Genomic DNA, 20,734 nt, shown 5'->3' on the forward strand with positions numbered 1-20,734 from the left:
ACATTTCTACTCTAAGAAATACAACAAGCCAAATTCAGTTTTGTAACCTTTTCTAGATAAAGTGAAAGTGATTAGTTGCTCCCATGGTAAAGTCTGCCACCTGACATTTAGTTATATTCCAGCCATGCAAATCTAACCAACGTGGGTTAAATTGTAATATTGCCGGTGCGCTGAAGCTACCAGCAGCCCTGCCTGCAGATGAAAGGCATAGAAATACTTGATTGTCATTCTGCAGAAGGAAACAGTAGCTGTGCTGTTTTCACAGATTCCTGAGGTGAGAAGCGGCTGCTTGTTATCAAGACCGCACACAGAGAAACCTCTGTTGAGCTGCCTTTGGTCACACTGACAAGACTCCTCACCTGTGCCATAATTTGATGCTTGAAAGGAGAACTTTGATGCCAGATAACTGGAAGATTTGCATTTTTTACATTCTTAGCTGAACCTTTATTCCCACAAGTCAGACATCAGGTGTGGCTGCAGTCATCACAGGACAGAGAGTCACTTGAAAACTGTATGAAAGAAAGAAAGAAAGAAAAAAAAAAAAGTCATCCACCCTCCCACTGGGTGTGGTTTGCTTCTAATATAGTCGACTGTGATCGTGACTAGGCGTTTCACTTCTTGAAGCTGAGCACTGAGTTTACATCTCAGCAGCTGCAAACCATGGCCACAGTCACTGTTGAATACTGGTAAGTCTAATGTATTCTGTGCACACTGTATCAGCACACTTGCTTTTCCTTCTACTTATTCATTATGCTTTTAAGATGTAGCTTTACTTTGAGATGATTTTTGTTTTTAAATGCATCATTTAATTTATCATTTATGTTGCTTATTTTTTCTGTATTTCAAACTAGAGCTTAAAGGTGTGGTAAATGTTGATGTTGATGTGTCTTCCCTTATTGTTGGTTTGTGGCACAGTAAAGGATGAAGTTATGCTTTTCGCTACCGGGATCTAGCTGGTCTCCTCCGGCAGGTTCCTGGTGTGAAAGTAACAGGACTCACAGGAGAAGACGGTAAGCTGCTCTGGTCTTTATGTCATGCATTGTCTGTGGAAATCCACTCATGCCATTTCAATTACAAGCATATTTCACTGTCGCTTTTTAATTTTCGTGCTGGGAAAAAAGTGTATAAATACAGTTTTCTTTCTTATTATTTACTTATTTCTACCTACCCATGAAACATGTCACAGATCTGTATTTTGGTGGTATTTCCCCGTGGCATCCTCCCCCCCACACAAAAAAAGCAGTTTAGCAGGTAGTCATGCTGACAGAATGTGTGTAAAATGATATGAACAGTTTCATTTTTGTGAATTTCTCGCCCCATCGCAGACAGTTTTGAGGTGTCAGTGAATGGTGAGCTAATCTACTCCAAGCTGAAGACGGGAGAGTTTCCTGATAATGAAGAGGTTAGTGAAATGTAGATCTACATCTTATTCAGACTATAGTGTCCCCTTTTTTTTTTTTCAAATGAATTTATGTTAATTTGAACACTGTGCGTTTTACTCCTGTTCAACAACAAAGCCAGCTAAGTAGAGTTTTCTTCTGCTTCAAGCTGAACAAACAAATGATTTTTATGCACATAAATTAGCTTCCTTTTTTTTTTTAGTGGCACATGTTTTCAAGCCAACTTTTGGTTTGTCATTCTAACAAGGAAGTACCTGGGCTCTGTTTACAAAAGCAGGTTTATCAAACAAACTCTGAGTTTGGCACTGAAATCTGGATTGAATGAGCCTGAGATGAGGACAAGGCAGATCAGAATTGTTTCAAAACCATTAGTTATTAATTGGGTTAGTGTTTGTCTTAGGCGACTTGCGCACAAATCATTTTTAAAATTTGAATTTTGCGCTTTCTTTTTGAAAAACATATCTGTCCGCATTAAAATGCAATAAATGATAAGTGCTGTTTAGATCAGAAGTGGACAATTCATTTTCTCAAGGGGCCACATGAGAAACTTGGGACTGTTGTGGACGGTGGAACCAATAAGCTAAACTCAATGCTGCTCGATATTCAATTTTATCCCTTTATAAACTGATTAGTGCAGCAATATAATCTTAACTGTATAGAAGTGTTGGCCAATCAGACGTCTAGAAACAACAGCACAGCATCGTTTGGCCTCATAAAAAAGACAAAGATGGTTTCTGAAGGTTTTTAAAAGCTCCGTAATCTAAAACACTGTTTAGATGTGAACCAAAGCTACTTGTAGAAAAGGCTCCATTTACCAAAATGTATGTGTGCAGAAGGCTTTAGCCACGTGTTATAATGAGGCACATTTTCAGAAACTAGAAGATGTGTTTTCACTTAGGCAGTAGAGCTTTGTTTCTACATGTCTATGTCTGATTAAGGGGAAAAGTCTTCATTAAGCAGAGACATTAACCTAACCTCTAACCGAACCCCTAACAAAGATTAAGTGATTGCTAAAGTGATGAAATGTTTGAGTGCAGAGTAACTTGATAACGCTTGACAGCTGCCTCACAATCCACAGAAAGATGTCGTTTATAGATTATATTCTAAGATGAAAACAAGTCCACAATGATTGCTCTGTTCTCGTGCTGATAACAGACTGGTTAAAAAAGGAATTAACTGTAACAAATAGCAAATGCATAACTGGATAACTGGGTTTACAGTGTTTGTGGAGGTGTGAACTTGTATGTGTTAAACCTCAACTGAAGAAGCTAATTTGGTCAATAGTAAATAGCACTATCCTACTCTACTTGCGCACTCAATGCACTTTAAATATAAATATTTTTAGCGACTATCATTCTGCTCAATATTAATTTTATCCCTCGTTCTGTTCACATTTATCAAACTTATGTTACTTTCTTTCTATATGAGAGAGATTCTGAAATGGTTTTGACTTCTTTCTATTAAAAGAGATTAAAAAAAAAACCCAAAATGCACATTTATCTCTGTAATCCTCATATTTTTTTCTTATTTTAAAAATGTAGATTTTAAAATTGTTATGAGTTATGTATTGCAGTAATAAAGCACTTTGAGTGAGGCCATTTGTTGCTGCCTGCAAACTTATAATACGTTATAATAATTTGATTAACAACAAATTAATAGCTTCTTATTTTATCATATTTATGTTTCGACTTTTTGAATTCTTCACCCCTTTGTAGTTTCTGTTGAACTCTTCCCCCTTTAAAAGCCTACAGCACGTAACCCTTTAAGTTTTTTTCCTGAACTGAGCAGTTTCTGTCATATTTCTGCTTATAGAATTGCATTAGAAGTTAGTAAGCAGGATGTATGCCTTTGCAGCTGCCCTTGGAAACTATCTGAATGATTATCAAACCGCACTTTTATTAAGATTTCCGGAGGTGTCAGAACTCGTCATCATGGGTACAGGGAGGTCGTCAGATGTCGTCTCTATGGGGCAAAGAGTTAACTGAACTCCCTCTTCAGTGTGTTTTGTTCTGTGATATTGTTTTTATTTTATTGACCCAACTTGTATATTATGTGTTAGCTGCAGTAACACAACTTTCCCGACTCTTTGGTTAAAAAACGTGCTTAAAGCGAAACTAAATTTAAACTAAATAAACTTTCTTCTTTTTTCTTTACAACTTCTGTAAAATGCAAAGTAGGCTGACAAATTAACTGTAGCGCTGCACTTATAAATACTCGACTGGGGTCACAAATGAACCCCCAGCTGTGTGAGCTTTGATGTCGACTGTATGAATGAGGAAGTGAAGCTGTGTCAGTAATCTGCAGGAAGGGAGGGCTTAGAGAGAAACTCAGGCTTTGTTGAAGTGAGCAGACGAGTGTCACAGACTCTGTTACTGTGGCAACTGACCCAGGGGTTATTTCTGGAACCGAAAACCGAGAGTTTTTTCCCATAATCAGGGTTAACAAACTCAGAGTTTTCACTAAACCTGCTTTCTAGAACAGGATGTGTTGATTACAAACTTTATATCTTTGTGTTCAACCAGCTGACAGAGAAGGTGAGAGCGATGGTTCCAAACACGAAAGGAACGAAAAAGAACTGGAAACAGAGATGCTCTACCCAATAGGAGATGGAGGATGAAACGCCAGCTGTATTTGCACTGACAGACTGATGTTCTTATTTGTTTGTGTTTCCTTGTTCTCTATCCAAAGAAATTAACATAAGCATCAAAGAAAGGGACGTTAACACATTTTGTTAATTAAAAGTGTCACAGATCAGACAACTTGTTTGCTGTGAATGCACACACAGATGAGATGCTGATGGGAGCCCATCAGAGGTCCTGACTGCTGATCTGCGCTCCTGTTTATGAATGCACACACTAAAAACTGCATGTGGTGTGTGCACGATGCCACTGGAGAAGCTTTTCAGCTGACATTGGCCTGAAGATGTGCTCTCATCAGGTCTGTCTAGCACAGGTTATTAATAAACTTATCTAAGTTTAGTTTACATTCATCATTTGGATTTTCCCTTTTTAGATAAACAAAAACATTGTTTCTGTGCCTTGAATAGAATAATTGTGAATGAGGAGACTGATGTCACTCATATGTACCTGCCTTAGGATAGCGCACACAGGTGAACAGCACCTTGGGTAGCCCCTTGATTATTATGCTTGTTTAATAGAAACTTCAATTTATGAGAAAACGAGTGTCATGTTTTAACGCTGAGCTGCACGTCAGCTGTTACAAAATGGTTTTTTGAACACTGTCGAATACTCGCAGACTGTTTTAATTCAGATCTGCTGCTGTGGTCTCTGCACACTTCCTGTCGTCTGTGGTGCTCTGCATATATTCCTGAAGCGCTATATAGTAAATGTGTCAAGCAAACAGGAAGTGCAGTTGAGTTTTAAATAGTTTTGAAGTGTAGCTGAAAAAGTGTAGCTGAAAAAAACACACATTTTATCACATCTTTGAAATGTGCACAAAGATCCGATCATCACAGTTTTGTGCCCCATAGTGTATTGTGTGAAAAAACAAACAAACATGAAAGATGGGTTAAGCTAACTAGCGGCTAGCTGCAGCTTCACAGTGATGGTGCAGACATGAGAGTGACATCCATCTCCTAATCCAGTAGGTCTCAAACCTCTTTCTAGCGTGCCACAAATCTCACAACAGTTTAACATTCATTAAGAATAAGACATATCTAAGCTGAATTTCACTTAAAATAAGCTTCAGATTAGCATTTGTAGCATTAGCAGCCTCAGCAGCACTTTATAATAATGTCACACTATTAACCATTAATATAGCATGGTGAGATATTAGAAGTGTTTAATTCATCATTTATATAGCATTATCTGCCGTGGTATGTCATTTATATACAGAAATGTTTATCCATCTGTTACTGTTACCCTTGTATAGCTAACACTGCTACTACTTCACTGCTAACAATAATCACAGTCATAATAATATATGTGCATTTATAAATGGCATGCTAAGGAGGAGCAATGCTTCATAAATGATGAATTAAGCACTTGCTAATACCTTAATAATGCTTAATAGTGTGACATTATTATTAAGTGCTACCACAAACTGTCTGTTTATCCCCTCCCCCTCTCAACTGGCCACCCTTGCCACACAATAGTGCCCTGCCGCACTGTTTGAGAAACACTGTAACATTACCTGATAAGCAAGAGAAGTTTCAAGAGTTGAATAGTTTTTCTTTTTTATCTTTCTTTTATTTAGTGAGCCTTCCATTGTAACATTTTTAAAGAAGCTGAGATAACATGAGATACTTCGTGAACTTTTTTTTTTTTTCTAGCAGGTATTTTATTTTAATGATATGTCATGTATATGTTTTATACTTTGCCACATATAAAAAAGCACATGGGACTATTATTTTGATAGACCTGCGTGGTGAGTGCACTGTCATCTAAAGGTTTTAGACAGATTTTGAATTAGTGACACGTATTTAATATATTTTTCAAACACATTAGCTTTGTTGTTCATGTTTGCAGCTCTCTTTTTTTCAAAAATGAAATAAAAACAAAGAAATCACTGTTCAATCTCTGATTTGCTTGACTGAAGCGATTTTCACACCACTCAGTGGTAAGTTGTTTGTTAAAAAGGCTGCAGAGGCCTAGCTGTACCCGGGCTGATGTCATCCGCAGGATAATATTATCAGTCACTGCAATGAAAGGAAAAACTTTCTCAGCTGACTGTCATATGTGATAAATGATAAATGATATTAGTCTAAATATACACAAGCTGTGTTATGTGATATATTTGTTTATATATGATACAGCAAACCAAAAAAACCCATATATTTAAATATTTTATGACTTTTTAAAAATCTTATTGTATTATACACATTCAACCCTGAAATGAAGCATTATCAAAGTAAAGTCTCACTATTGTCATTTTTTAAATGTTGTCTTTGTTTTCCACTGTGCGAAAGGATTAAATCTAAAGCTTCGCCTCTCTGCTGTGTAACAAGTTTTTCTTTAATTAAACATGCATCACAATGACACACCAGATTGACGTGGCGTTTCCTATTGTCACTGAACCACTCCAACTTGCTATTGTTGCTATTGTTGCTATTGTTGCTACAGTTTAGAAATTCAACAGCGATGTCCTGTTGAGGCATTTCTCAAAACAGGAACAAAAAAGGCGTATTAGCTGGAAACTATTTTCCTTGATGGAGTATTTGGTGTTTGGTGGAACTGGGTGAGGGTGACATACAATAAACTACAACTGAATAAAGGGCATTAATGAATTCCTGATAAATACAACATTATAAACTAAAATATATCATTATTTTCTCCAATTTTACCTTATTTCAGCTATTTTCTTATAGTATGCATTGATTGTTTTGTGTGCAGTAACACAGGAAGTGCCCATCATTTATATTTTATCTATGAAAAAACAAACAAATTTAATGCACAGAAAGAATAACCAGACACCACCTTTTAAAGGACATCAGACATCAGTCAGCTGAAACAATGCAAAGCCATGTCCCTGTCTGGTCTTCTTTCAGAGCACTTGTAGAGGTCGCCATCTGTGTAATCTTTGTAGCTTATAATCCATAAAATAAACAGATCATGATAATAACTGAGGATTTGTAAGCAGCTGCTTGGATGCTCGGGGTTCACTGGAAGACCAAAAAAAACTATCAACAGGAAGCACAAAGCCACATCAGAGGGTCATGGTTTTCTGTTTCACAAACAGTGCGACTGCATATATGTCATGGCTGTAATGGAGAAACATGCAACTGTGTGTGTGTGTGTGTGTGTGAGAGAGACTACACTTAGAGCAGAGTTTCGGTGCCCCATTAATGCTCTATTGTTAACGCTGTAATTGTGTTTTATTTCTCAGCAGACACACACACATCTTATTTATAACAGACAAGTTGGTCTTTGTCTTTATCTGTTTTCTGTGATTTCTATAGCGCACTTTCTTAAACGCTGTCATTCTCTGTTGTTAAGCCTAAACTCTCCACAGGTCTTTAAACCTTGTTGTTTGTGATTGCTCCTGTAAGCTGCTTTAGTTGGTAAATGTTTACTGACTGTTAAATGGCTGCAGTAATGTGAAAGAACCTCTTTAACACTGAAGCTTGTTGAGTAAAGCGAAGTTTTTGGGAGCTTCAGGCGTCTTCAAGCTTCAGCCTGCTGATTGGTTGGGCTTCTTCTGTGTTCCTACAAGGAGTCTGCAAGCTTTCCTGAGGGTTTCTTCACACAGTCCAAACAGATACGTGTTTGGTGACCTGGTTATTCTAAACTGAGATGGATAATGCAGATTTTTTTCTTAGTGATTATGATGGTTGAAAGAGCTTGCAATATCACAATAATGTCCATATAAATAATTGTCTTTGTGCAAAATGAATGAAACTCAGAATACAAAATACAACAGGGCAATTATTACTGTAAATAATACAAATACGGTCAGATTTTATGTTGAATTACAGGATGTGGGTAAGTTTGGTTTCTGGAGAGAAGAATCTGTACTTTTTTGACCAAGCCTGAAAGTTAGAGCCTGATCAGATGAGCTTAGTTTTGCCGCCTTTAGCGTCAGGATGATGGGCGACTTCCCATGATGCAGTCTTCCTCCAGCCTCTGCAGTGTTGTAGAGGTCAGATCAGACCTTGGGCAACTTCATGAAGTAATCCATGGCTGCAAAAGATGCAACTTTTGCTGGAGTTGGTGACTGACAAAAGCCCCAGAGGGCTCCACTTCTATTCGTTCAATCAGGCCCCACACCAAGCGCTGCTACAGTGGAGAATCGGACCAGTGAGTTGTTCCCTTTTGGAAAAACAGCCGTCCACATGAAGGTCTACGTCCTATTGACAGCCACCCCCTTAGGTGGTGAGAGGTCACACCACAGGCTAAAAAGGTCTGGCCATGGAATAAAGCCTAGGCATAGTTTGGCCAGCCTGCACTCTCCACAAGCCCGTTAGAGAGCCATACCACCAGTTCTAATCCAGGTGTGTAATATAATTTTCAGATGCGTCCTGCAACCACTAAAGGAACCAAAAGGTGTCTTTTGGTGCTCAGACACTCTTGCTGCAGCTATATCTGACACTGACAGACAGACAGCAAAGTCATTGTGAGGAGGTTGGAGGAGTGATGGTGGCATAAGTTCTTGGTGCACCGATCAGGAGAACCTGGCTTTTGTTCTCTTGTGGGGGGTTGTGTTTTTACTTTGTATTTCCGATTGTTTTTTACTGTCACTCCCACTCTGATGTTAGGCTTAGGCACTAAAAAGCACTTGATTATGTTTAGAAAAATTATGCTTTGGGTTAAAACACAAATAACTTCACAACAATAACCCAGCTTGTTGATAAATGACGCACTGGAAATCAACAACAACATCCCACAACCCAGCACATCAGACACACTAAAGCAGTTTAACAAAACGGCATTAACTGATGCCAAGGGGACGAGAGCAGGAGTGTTAAGTATGTGTTTGTAGAAATCAAGTTTGTTGCTCCCACAATTAAAATTTTAACAGTGCAACCATTGATTTCATTCACGAATCTTAAACTAAAATACTTCTAAATGTCAGTCAGGCATAAAAAAGGCAATCATAAGCACAACTGCAAGAAAGAAATGAACTATTTTGCCTGCAGGATCATTTTTCACACACAAAAAAAAAAGTCACCCCCCAAATCCCCTTGGAGTCAGATATTTGTTTAACTATCAGTATTTTTTAGTTCAGTGAGTCGGTTTCTACCCCATCTCTCACCCTATAGTAGCTAGGATAGGCTCAATTTGACACCCACTCAAAGTGTCACAGTCATCGCTGTTTGTTCTGCTCAGTGCAGTTTTTCTTTGGCATATCACCTTTGCTCTCTTTACAACACTTGTGTTCAGTGCAGTATCCTCATCTGCTGGCCGACACTCAAATTATCCACTGAGACCTTTCGTGACTGGGCAGCGTGGTGGAACGGTGGTTAGCACTGTTACCTCACAGCGAGCAGGTCCTTGTTTCAAATCCACGTGGTCTTTCTGTGTGGCATTTGCAGTTCCTGCTTGTTTCTGTTCCACTGCGTCACAGAGATTAAACTGGTGAAACTTTGCTCTTGAATGCAATTGTGCTCTAGGTTAAAGAATAATTCTGAACGACATAAGAGTTGATGGCGTAAAACTGATTTGGATGCAGTTTTAACAGAGCTTTTTTTCATACTTAAAAAAGCCGTATGGATATCTTCTGTTCTTATGACATTACAACGGCTCAAAAATGCTGGAAATAAATAAATTTAAATATTTCTTGGTATGAAGGTAAAATTTTGCATGGCTTCAATAAATACACTTAAGGTATTATACAGGAGGCAGGTAGGGACTTTTTCTAGATTTGGTTTATTTTATTTTGAATTAACCTAAAGTGATTTGCCATTCAAAAAAACATCAATTCACCTGCAGGCCAAGTTTCGGTTTCAGTCTGGTCAAACTGTCACACCGCGCTAGCCCTCTTTAGTCAGTATACAGCTAATTCACTGCAGGTCTCCAACTCCTGAGTGCGTAACACACCTACAGTTAAATATTTGTCCGTTTGATACACTTTCCATGATTGCCCCACTGTTATATATCTAGGCTAACAGCAGGATGTACTCACAAACACAGCCAGATTTGACCAGAAATCTGGAGTGTATGTGGTTTACATCTTTCTATTTTCACTCATTTACTGAGAAAAGCTCATGTATAGCTATGGCCTCAGCCCACCACAAGCCTTTGGCCTGGTTTCCCTTCCTGAGAAGTGGATTTGGTGAATTCTGTATCTGTGTTGAAGTTGCTGTTTCTCATGGCAACAGTGCTTTTTTTGTCACATGATGAAGTGGTCGCATTTGGTCCAACTCCCAGTTCCCACGAAACCATTTCAGGGACCGTGTTCTGCTCCCTTGAAAGCCTTCGATCTTCAGATTAGATACTGAGAAAGCCTCACACAGTTTAGAAAAAGAAATTGACCTTTGACATTTTCTCTAACTTCTAATGTTTCCCACGAACGCAATCATACTCAGAAAGCATGTTTTGCTAAAATCTTGAGGGGCGCTTCCTGGTATAAACAGAGGTGGTGGGGGGCAAATTCTCCTACCTCCTCCTTCTGCATTTTAGCAACAACACATGTTTCATGATAAACTGGGGTTGATTGTCTGTTCCTGTTAAATCAGAAACCTGGCCATGCTTTTCTATACAAACCTAAGTTTTAAGAAATATGTAAACAAGGCTTGCAATTTCTGCTGCTACCATTTCAGAAGTATTACAAAAAAATAATTTTAGCAATTAAAAAAAATGAATCAATAGACTTGAAATTATTCAAGATACCACAAAAAGAGTCTATAAGAACCCCAAGAAATGTGCAGATATTACTGGAGTTTGACTCTCCAGCTGTCTGTTTGTTTTAGATTCAATTTTAAGATTTTATTTGTCAGTCTTTGGCCGTACCAATTGTTTTGGCTTAACTTTTGCCCGCTTTCTGTGTCAACAGAAGCTTTGAGTTTTGATTCCTAAAACAGCATTTTGTTCTACTGTTTTAATCACAGTCGCATTTTACTGTGAGATGGCATCATTCAGTCTGTTTGTGGAGATTTTAAAAAAAGAAGGTATTTTTTGGTCATTTTTCCTTACCGGGAACGTTCGCTCTACATGCACAATTTATACATCGTACATGAGGAATTGTTGTCCTTTTTCACCTGGCGCTACTCTTGGTGTAGCAGGAAATATACTTTTGACACAAAGTACCTCAGAAAGCAGAGTTCATGAACTACAATTAGCACTGAGACGCTGTTGTACCTTTACCAACCAGCGCCGAGGCAGGAGTCTGCTCAATGGTCCCACCTCACTAAGGTCGACTCAGTTTTTTCTGTTAGGGTTTTTTTCCCCCTCTTCTTCTAATTTGGTAATGGCTCAGTCACACTAGAGCAGAAATAAGATGGCAGTGTCTTTGACACCATAACTAACTTGGTTGCCCAGTGAGTGCACAGAATCTCGCTAATCACTTGGTGGCTTGGTGTGGTTTTGATCACAAGGCAGTTGTAACTCAAGAGTAACTCAGACTGCCAACACACTGAATGCACGTGTCTCTTTTTTGTACGCACTTCTGTAATCTACACATGCACTAAAAGCACTTTTTAGATTTCAAACTGCAATCACCCACATTTAGTATCAAGGACACTTGTGCACGCAGATGCTGAGGACGACCTGCTTTACCTTCTTTAATTACAATTAATAGTTTTATCTATTTTAAATTTATTTTATTTTGATTTAAAATCTGTTATTCTTTTATTTAGTTATTTCATTTAACTTTTCTACATATAAAAGAGACTCTTTATGTAGATTTTCCCTTACATTTGCTAAAGGTTTAACATTTAGCTGCTGAATGTTTTAGATTTTTAGGTTATTGAAAATTTGTTCTTGATCATTTAGTGACACTGTTTATTCTTGATGTCACACTTGCTATGGCCTATTTTAAATTTAAATTGCTTTGCATATTTTAATTTATCTTTTTTGCAGTCTGAATCTTCATTTAATTATTTATTTGCCACTTTGGTGTTTTTGTAAAGCACTTTGTAATGCTAATTCTTGTAAGTGTTGTCCAAATAAACTTTCTTATTATGAAACTGAAAAATAAGATAAGCCTTTAAACCTCCTGCGATATCTCTGCATGATTTGTTTTGCACTGAAAGCTCCTTTCATCACATGTGGTTTTCACAGCTATAGCTTCCTGATGCAAATATCACACCTGAAAAGATCTCCAGATGTCTTATCTACCTAACTTATGAATGTAATTTGAATTAATTTTGTCAAATTACATTTGAGCCTATTGCAGATCATCTCCATGTGTTCAGTGACTCCTTCAGGTGTCAGGGGTTTGTGAACCTGGCTTTGAAGACAGTGGATGTGCTGATTATGTTGTGTAAACAGATGAAGCAATGAAAGCTGGCAATGTAATTTCCTGCAAAACATTAATAAAGGATCTAAGTTGATCATTTGCAAACCTACTATTTCCTTCCTTATTTAGAGTGATAAGAGCATCACTTTGCAGCAGCCTCTCACTGCTAAGTGGCAACAGTCACACCCAGAACATCTACTTTGAACACAACATGGCAACTAAGCCGCCTCTCGTTTTGTATAACTTAACTTTGAATTAGGATACTTACACATTTTAATTGATGACATACATGAAGTTAAAAAGAAGACCTTTGTGTACACCTATACATCTACACGTGATCGTGAAATCTACTATTTATACTGTCTGGATTCAACCTCTGTCCCTCTGGTCATTACGGTTACTTCTTTCTCCTAACAATACAAAGAGTAGTCACTTTACTAAAATGTTGCATTTTTTAAATTTTATTTCTCTTTATTCAGTGTTGCACTGAAACATTTTTTAGTGCAACACAACAGGATTTGAGTTTGAACGTCCACCAGATGTATTTTCTTTTGTGAACCCTTGTTGTTTAAGTGGAGGAGCACTGGAGAGACAGGATATATTTTATTTATGAAAATGTGTCTGCACATGAAAGGAGAGACTGTCATTTACATTTCCCTGTCACGCTCCTGACCTCTGGTGTAGACGTTCAGGGGAGGAAAAAAATAAAACATGACAACATTTAATAAACACTTTTATTAAAAAAAGCAAAATAAATTAGAAACAATGTAAAAATATAATTTGGAGGAATTTTATTTTTTTCCAGGAGTAATGTATTTGTATTCAGATTGGTCCCTGCTTTTTGGTAAGTTGACAAAGAAATGTTTTATCTAGCACCGTTGCATGGGAGTACAGAACAGTTTTGCTGATCCTGCAAAAATTATACAGTTTGTATGAATTCAGGACAAACAGCGGACTGCAGTTTACTGGTTTCATAGAAATACAATATATTAAATTTTACATTTCACTCTGGAATGCCTCTATACCACAAAAAAAGAGAGAGGCAGAAGATCATGAAATCAAAATCTGAAGCCTTTGACCTGCACTGCAAAAAAAACAACAAAAAAAAATCAGCCAGGAAATGTAAACTGATCTCACTCACTCCAACATTTCAGAAGGCATTCAAATTGGTTTTACAATCTTTAGGGGCAAGCGACGAATGTCAGTTTTAAGGGGCTCCGAGACTGTGCAAACTTTACAGTAACATCGTGAAACAACGTTCTTTCACTACAGAGGGCCCGTTTTGCAGAGTGGTGGCTGGACGTTGTCCAACGTTTATGAAATCGTGCCGAATAATTTTAAAATATGAGGATGCGTCAAGTGTGGAGAATGTCAGCTAGCGCACCAAGAGGAAGGTAAGCCCAGCAAGGCCGACACCGGCGGCAGCAAACAGCGCTTTCTTCATGGATGAGTCCTGGCTCACTTCTCTGGCACTGCGGGAGAACTTACAGAAGCCTTCCTACAAGAAGACAAACAGAAACATGTTCAGTATTATTACGAGTGCTGTTTCCAGTCCCCCCCCCCCTCCCTCAATGCACTGTTTTAGAGAAAAAAAGAAAACTGACAGCTACACCTCTGCAACACCCCCCAAAAAGACTGTATATAAAAGATGTAGGTAGACACCACGCTGTAACCCTTTGGTTTGTGAAGTCTTGTTATGAGCAATACTGCTGGGTCTTTACCTGACAGTATAAAGGGACTGCTGTTGTGATTTGTCCCTATATAAACAAACCTAAACTGAAGCCTCGAGCTGAGCGTTTTCATCATCTTTGTGTTTTTAAAGCAGACACAACAAACAAGGCGCAGATCTGTCTGCCAAACCACACACCATTGAGCACACCTGGATTTAACCTCCTTTTAACTCTCTGAATGACCAAATTTTACAAAATGAACTCAGTGTTCATAATGCAGGTTTAAAAGCACGTCCGTGTCACTGGTTTACTGGTCGGACATCCAACTTTAATACCATCTACATCATTTCGTTTGTTAATGTTTTATGATGATTATTATGGTACATTAAAATAAAACCAGGTGTGACAATTAGAACAACTTGAATCAGGAGGCTTTGTGATGTTTGTGATACAAAATTTACCTGCTACATCATTTTTGTTTGTTTCCCCAGGAACAAAGAGAACATTAAAAAAATGTATAAAATATATATGTATTTTTAATCTATTGGCTGATTTGTTTTTGCCTAAGTATCCTAAACTCCTACTATGTTAAATATGAACAAATTTGGCATAAACAATGATAAATATTAGCTACTGCCATCAGTAGAAGTCATCTTAATTGCTTGGGCTGATATCAGTACATCTCTGTGTATAAAACTCAAATAAATGTACAACAACAGAAGTAGTATGTTGGAATTTGAATTTTCACTATTTATAATTGTTTGTATTGATTTCTTGTCAGTTGGGCTCTGGTCAGATCTTATTTTATCATTTGTTTTTATTTTATTGTAGCTTCGAGTTTTGTTGTTTTGGCTTTGTTTTAATGAGCGACAATAATCTTGATCAGTGCATCCCCAGCATTAAAAACAGGGAAAGTCCTGCAGCTGCATCTCTCCATCGTGTTTTCAGACTGAAGGCACACATTCTGACCAGCGAGTGCACCTGCTCTCAGCTCCAGGTGTTCTTGCTGCCCGACAGCTGCTTGTTTTTCTAGTCATACCACGCTAACTTTCAATACAGCTAAAGCCAAACTCAACACACATACACACACACATACACAAGCTTTGACTGTTACTACAAAAAGTCCATCTGGCTGTGTCTGTTGAAACCAGCTGCCAGCCAAAGAAAGGAGGGGTGTGTGTGTGGGTGTGTGTGGGTGTGTGTGTTGGGTAAGCCCATTCATAAAAGCCAGCATCTGATGTTCAGTTAAGGCTTTTGGGACTCAGCCAGAGGGCATTATAGTTCACGTTTTTCCAGTAAATAAGCAGCCTGCCAGCAGGTTTAACCCTGCTAAGTCATCATCTGTGATCACCACCTTCTGCTACTGGAACATGTTTTATATTTTTCTTTTTTAAAAGTTGTTCTTCTAAGTCTAATCCTTCTAAGTTGCCTTAATTACCTTTTTCCCCACTTTAAAATCTTTTAGATTTCTTGGCTAGACAAACTTTTTTTCCTGCCACCATTGTTGAGATCTTGTTGTTTTGGCATAAATTCCCCAGCATGTTGTGTACAATTACTTTGTAATTCCCAGAATCACAGCAGTCTCAACACTCATCGTGATGCCAAACAAAGTAATAAACAAGGCAGAATGTAAGAGAATTGTCCCTGGTTGTATCTTATGTCATAAACCTAAACAACAGTGATCCTATCAGACTGGTGATTTCCAGCGACAATAATTCAAAGAAAAACAAAACACAAAAATCCCCCAGACGACTACCACTTTGAATCCACCGTTTTGCTCTTGACATAATCAAAGCCTCCCTTATCTTCAGTTTTTGTGTTGACTCAGTTTCAGGGAACACCTACCCATCCATCATTATCCAACAGCCAGTCTTTCTTCTCTTCTCCCAGGTAATCAGCTATGGTCTCTGCCAGCCTTCTGCAGCTCATGGGCTCCTGTCCCAGTTCCTGCTGTTGCCCAGGGTCCAGCCCCGGCTTCTGCTCCAGGATCTTTCTGGCCAGCACTCCAGTAAAGGCAAAAAGAGAAACAACCCTCCCCCAGTTCAAGTGTCCATCTCCAACCAGCTCCTTCATCACCTTTCTGAGGCTGAGGCAGTGGTCCGGCCCACACTGCACCAGGAAGGTCTGAGCGAGGTTGTCGAAGCGAGCTTGGTGCTGTCTTTCGATGTCCCAGCCCAGACGCCTCATGGCAGCGGCTGATTCGCTGGGAGGTGGAGGGGCTTGATGTGGACTCGTGCAGCAAAAGGACAGGTAGTCCTCGGCCAAAAGCAGGGTCTCTTTCCACAGCCCACAGAATTTCATTTTCTACAAGTGAGGGAAAAAGAAGACGAGCTTGAGGAACTTGCCAATTGAGACACTGAACTACTATGAAGAACAAATGCTGATGATGTGGTTTTATCATCAATAAAACTGCTGACTGCTTCCTAAACAGTGTGTTTGGTTCTGTGTAATTAACAACTACAAAGCCTCACAGTTATCCCAACCCTGGATAACTGGGAGGGTTATATCAGGAAGGGCATCTGATCTGCCATGCTGTGGCAACTCCCTTGAGAAATATGGAAGCAACTGAAAGTACCTTCTTTATTTGAAAAGTGAAAATGTGACACTGGTTTTTCCCTGCATTTAAAGCAAGGTGCTAACACCCACCTTCTGCCAAAGGGAGACAAACACGATAATTTTTTTTTCCCTTTGAAAAAATGTTTATAAGGCTACCAAAAATGATGGTAAAATGACTCAAACAACCACGATGACATGATCAAATTACAAAACTGTCTTCTTTGTTATGTATTCTCTCTTTGTACTACAATAACTAAACGGTTTTAAAGCCTTTTAGCTCTGAACTATGTCATATAAATAATGAATACTGGCTGCTGACATCTCCCAGAGTCATCTTAACTGATTACAGCCTTACTGTATAAAGCTAAATGTAAAATTATGAAGGCAAAATCCTTTAGCTTTCGCCTCCAGTTACCTCAGTCGTGTGATTAACAACAGACGCTCTTTCAAACTAGTTTCATCAGCTTTGCTTTTGCAGCCGCAGCTGTTTTCATATTAACACCGGCCAACGTAACGTAAGGGTTTTTTTTTCCATTCTCGACATAAAAATGCGTAAAAGTCAAACACTATGACCTGTGAGTCAGTTTCCGCGTCAGGTGTCGTTAAACGCAGGCAAAGAGAAACTGTGGTGTTAGCAGAGTATTTCCGTAGGCTGTGCTGCGGTTTAGCTTTAGCTTTCTGTTAACGGAAGCCACAGTGATGCTGAAGGCAACACAGAGCTATCTTCACTTTAAAGAGTACCAAACAGACACGCAGATCAAACAGATTGTAGTTTGAGAGTGGGGTCACTTTACGTGACCATTTACTGTATCGGCTAGCCGTTGGCCGGGTTGTTGGCTTTAGCTTCGCTGAGTAATCGTTGATCTGTCACCAGAGCAATGGAGGACACAAAGGAGCGCTCGCGGACGGAGAGCGAGCTCAGCTACGACAGCCACGTCTACGCAGTAAAAGCCGGTTTAAACCGACCAAAAAAGACACCTCAGTGCGGACATTTTTCTCTATCTCTCTAACAAGACACAAATCAGTAAAATAAACACGTTTTTCTCAAATACATTAAACAAAGACTCACCCTCCCAGCGATATCAGACTGCTCTCTGCACATACAGACGGCGGAAGGAGAGCGTCGGTACAGTTGAGTCTTCCCTTCAGCTGATAGAGAATGTGTGACTCCGCCTCTCGACATGATTTTTGTGCTGGGAACGTCGACTGTGGAACTGTGGAAAGAAAACACCGTCACGGAATAACCAGCGGAAGTGTGGTCATAGTTTGGTATGGTATTCCGAAGGTACAAAAAAGGGTGACAAATAATCCATAAATCATTGTTTTACGTTAAGTAGTTGTTAAAGATGTCTTTGTGCCAAAGTATTTTTTTTATTTACATTTCCTTTAATGGGATGCCACAAAAGGAGACCAAAACCATAAACACAATGTAGAAACTTATTGTAGAAAAAACTGGACGGTTAACTTGTTTGGTTTTGTGTTTTACCAGACGAGGAAAGACTTGACATGATCAGAACATAAAAGGGTCATTCTACAATTCTGGGACAATTTATGCTTTAAAATGTTTTTGTCTCTTTGTTGTTGTTGTTTTAAAATTAACCCTATATTTTAACATTTTCTGCTGTCCGTTAAGAAACTCAAATAATAAACCACCACAAAAATTAGGCATCAAAGTGACATTTTTTGAGATGCCATACTACAGAACCTGAAAAAGTAGAGTTTAAAAATATAGTTTAATATAATTTTGACCGTTAAGTTAAATGATTACCATCATACTAAATACTCAGTTTTAGATAAACTTGATTTATATCAACGTTTGAAAACAAGCTAGCACAAATTAACATGGATGAATAGATATATAATCTAGCATTATTTGTCACAATTTACATAAGTGTATTATACTTGTTTTATATGCATGGTAACAGGGTGTGTAGTTAACAGTGTTACAAATCAGTGCGATCAGTAAGTATTAGTGTTTTCTCAGAGAAAGCTTGAGCTGAAAGTAAAAAATAAGTGTAGTTATATAAATAAAGGAAGGAAACTGAATTTAATCTGTCTTCTGGACACCAAGTATTACAAACTATGCCAAAGAGAACTGACCTTTGGTCTGCTTGTGCCACTAGCACATGACTTAATTATGTCACTTCCTTTTTTCCATGACGCCTTACATTTTTTTTTCTCTTCTGTTTCCCAACTAGATAGGTTTCATTAACAGAATTCCACATGTGTTGTGGGACATAACTTGCAGTATATAATTACTGTTCTTTAAAATATATTGATGATTAAAATATCACTTAACAATTGTAAAAGACAATGTCAACAAAATCCAAACAAAGAAGTGGATTAATAGCTTATTTTAATTGCTATATTTAACATGCAGTTTGGTTATCAAGAAGGACAGAGGGCTATTTCTTCTCCAGTTTATGGGTTTTCAGGGAGTCAAGGACTTCTGACTTGTAGCTTTCAATTATTAAATCATTTACTAGCATGGACTTAAAAGAGGGGGATTTAATATCTCTATTAGAGAGATCAGCAAGTAAAAAAATTAACAGTTTTACTCTTTGGTGTTTTATTGATAGAAAGTGTGGTTGGTTGGTTTGAACTGTTGTACCAAGTGTGAAATAAATAAATAAATGAAATGAAATGAAATGAAAGTCAAGGATGTTATATTGTTCTCTCTTCAGCGTGTACGCCCTATAGCTTACACATTGCTTCTCAGATGCAATTGAAGGTGGGTGTCGTCCATTGTGTCTAAAAAACAATGGACATCCGTGGACAGGCTCTTTAAAAAATGGTATGTCCTCTGAGCTTTCACCTTCCTGCTCTAATGTCAGAGCTCCTCCATCTCATCTGCTGACAGCAGGAAGTCTTTCTTTCCTTCAAGAATTCTGTGAAAATTCCTTTCTGCATCACTCAGTCCTCTGCTTCCCGAAGTGTGGGCATTGGTTGGTAAATCCTGCTCTCCACCAAATCAAATATTATAATATTTCTGAAATCCTATTAAATTGAAGTTACGAGTCTCATTTGACTTTTTGGACCCTTGTTGCCATAAAATGTGGAAGCTGCAGTCCCCGTCATTAAAAAAAAAAAAAGTCAATGTTGTCTGTTAGTCAAACCCCGTCAAATATGCTGTCATTAAAAATCCCAGGATATGATAAACTGTGATGACACAGAGGTCACAAAACTCATTTTCCTTAGCTTGGTTTGTCCTTTGGCTTAAAAAGTCCAGGTAAATCTACAGGTGTAATTTTGATAGCAAGGATTAATTAAGTTAATTCTTAACATTTCCACGGCTCAGAAAGCAAGAAAGCATTTTTTTTCTCGCCACTAAACAGTGACATCTGTTACTCGTTCCAAATCCATGAACAGCATGAGGAAGTGAAACATGCAGAGGATATGCATATAATCACTATGATGATAAACTCAGTGTTAATTTTGGGGACTTTCACTTCATGGTAATACCCGTTGTACACTTGTCCTTCAATCTCCGTTTCACCTTCCCCACATCATGGCCTTTCTCTGTCTACACTGGTGTTTCCCCCTAGGTGATTCCCACTATAGATTTATGACAACCTGAATGCAGGCTAGCATCGAAAGTGAAAAAAATACAAATAAAACAGAGCAACCTAATCCCCGGAGTGCATGTTTTCTATGACATAAGTTCAATCATCTGAAATGCAAAGTTAGTGGCTTTCGGAGAAGGTCGGTGTCACAGAAATACAGTGATGCAGCTGTTATGTAATTAAAGTTGGATGCTGCCCTTCCTACAGCATAGACAAACCCCCCACCCACCCCAAAAAACCCTCATGTGCTGTACTGACTGGACTTAGTGGCGTGGTGGTAAACATGTTGCTAGAGACATAGAGTGATGATGTGGATAGAGGTGGCCGACCTTTGACCATTGTTTAGAAAAAACAGAGACGTGTAAGAAAGACATCAACAATGCTTTGAGGTCACAGACTGAACAAACAGTAGAGGGTCATGACATGAAAAGTCAGTGAGCGTCTCCCACCTGACACCCTCAGAATCAGCTTATTCTTTGTGTCTTAGGCTATTTACTGAAGCCATGCAAGGCTTTGATGCATAAACTTGGAGGGATGGGTAAAAATTTGGGGCTTTTCGATTCATTTGATATTTCTCAGAATTTGAGCCCTCCTAATAAGCACAGGACATCACCACATCACCATATGGAAACAATATGTTTGCTTCCTTCAGGGGAATAATACAAAATGCTGTTCAAACGTTATCGTTCTG

General features: G+C 38.5%; 1 protein-coding gene and 1 long non-coding RNA gene across 4 annotated transcripts; one reads left to right on the forward strand and one right to left on the reverse strand.

Moving 5' to 3' along the window:
• Positions 1-529: 529 nt before the first annotated feature.
• LOC116322851 lies at positions 530-6,352 on the forward strand. Its single transcript, XR_004199665.2, has 4 exons — positions 530-686; positions 916-1,010; positions 1,326-1,402; positions 3,923-6,352. It is a non-coding gene; the product is annotated as an uncharacterized LOC116322851 (long non-coding RNA).
• A 6,618-nt stretch (positions 6,353-12,970) lies between these two features.
• bcl2l10 (BCL2 like 10) lies at positions 12,971-17,705 on the reverse strand. Of its 3 annotated transcripts, none has more exons than XM_031743033.2 (3): positions 17,550-17,705; positions 15,770-16,228; positions 12,971-13,752 (listed from the first exon to the last, which is right to left on the reverse strand). In XM_031743033.2, the coding sequence occupies exons 1-3, from the start codon at positions 17,661-17,663 to the stop codon at positions 13,630-13,632; spliced, it is 696 nt and encodes a 231-aa protein (XP_031598893.1). In that variant the 5' UTR covers positions 17,664-17,705; the 3' UTR covers positions 12,971-13,629. The 3 variants fall into 3 exon arrangements, with proteins under 3 accessions (XP_031598893.1, XP_031598894.1, XP_031598895.1); XM_031743034.2 differs by lacking the exon at positions 17,550-17,705 and adding an exon at positions 17,054-17,353; XM_031743035.2 differs by lacking the exon at positions 17,550-17,705 and adding an exon at positions 16,896-17,010.
• Positions 17,706-20,734: the final 3,029 nt, after the last annotated feature.

The sequence above is a fragment of the Oreochromis aureus genome, linkage group 1 (genome assembly GCF_013358895.1).
Source record: "Oreochromis aureus strain Israel breed Guangdong linkage group 1, ZZ_aureus, whole genome shotgun sequence".
In the NCBI taxonomy this organism is placed as follows: domain Eukaryota; kingdom Metazoa; phylum Chordata; class Actinopteri; order Cichliformes; family Cichlidae; genus Oreochromis; species Oreochromis aureus.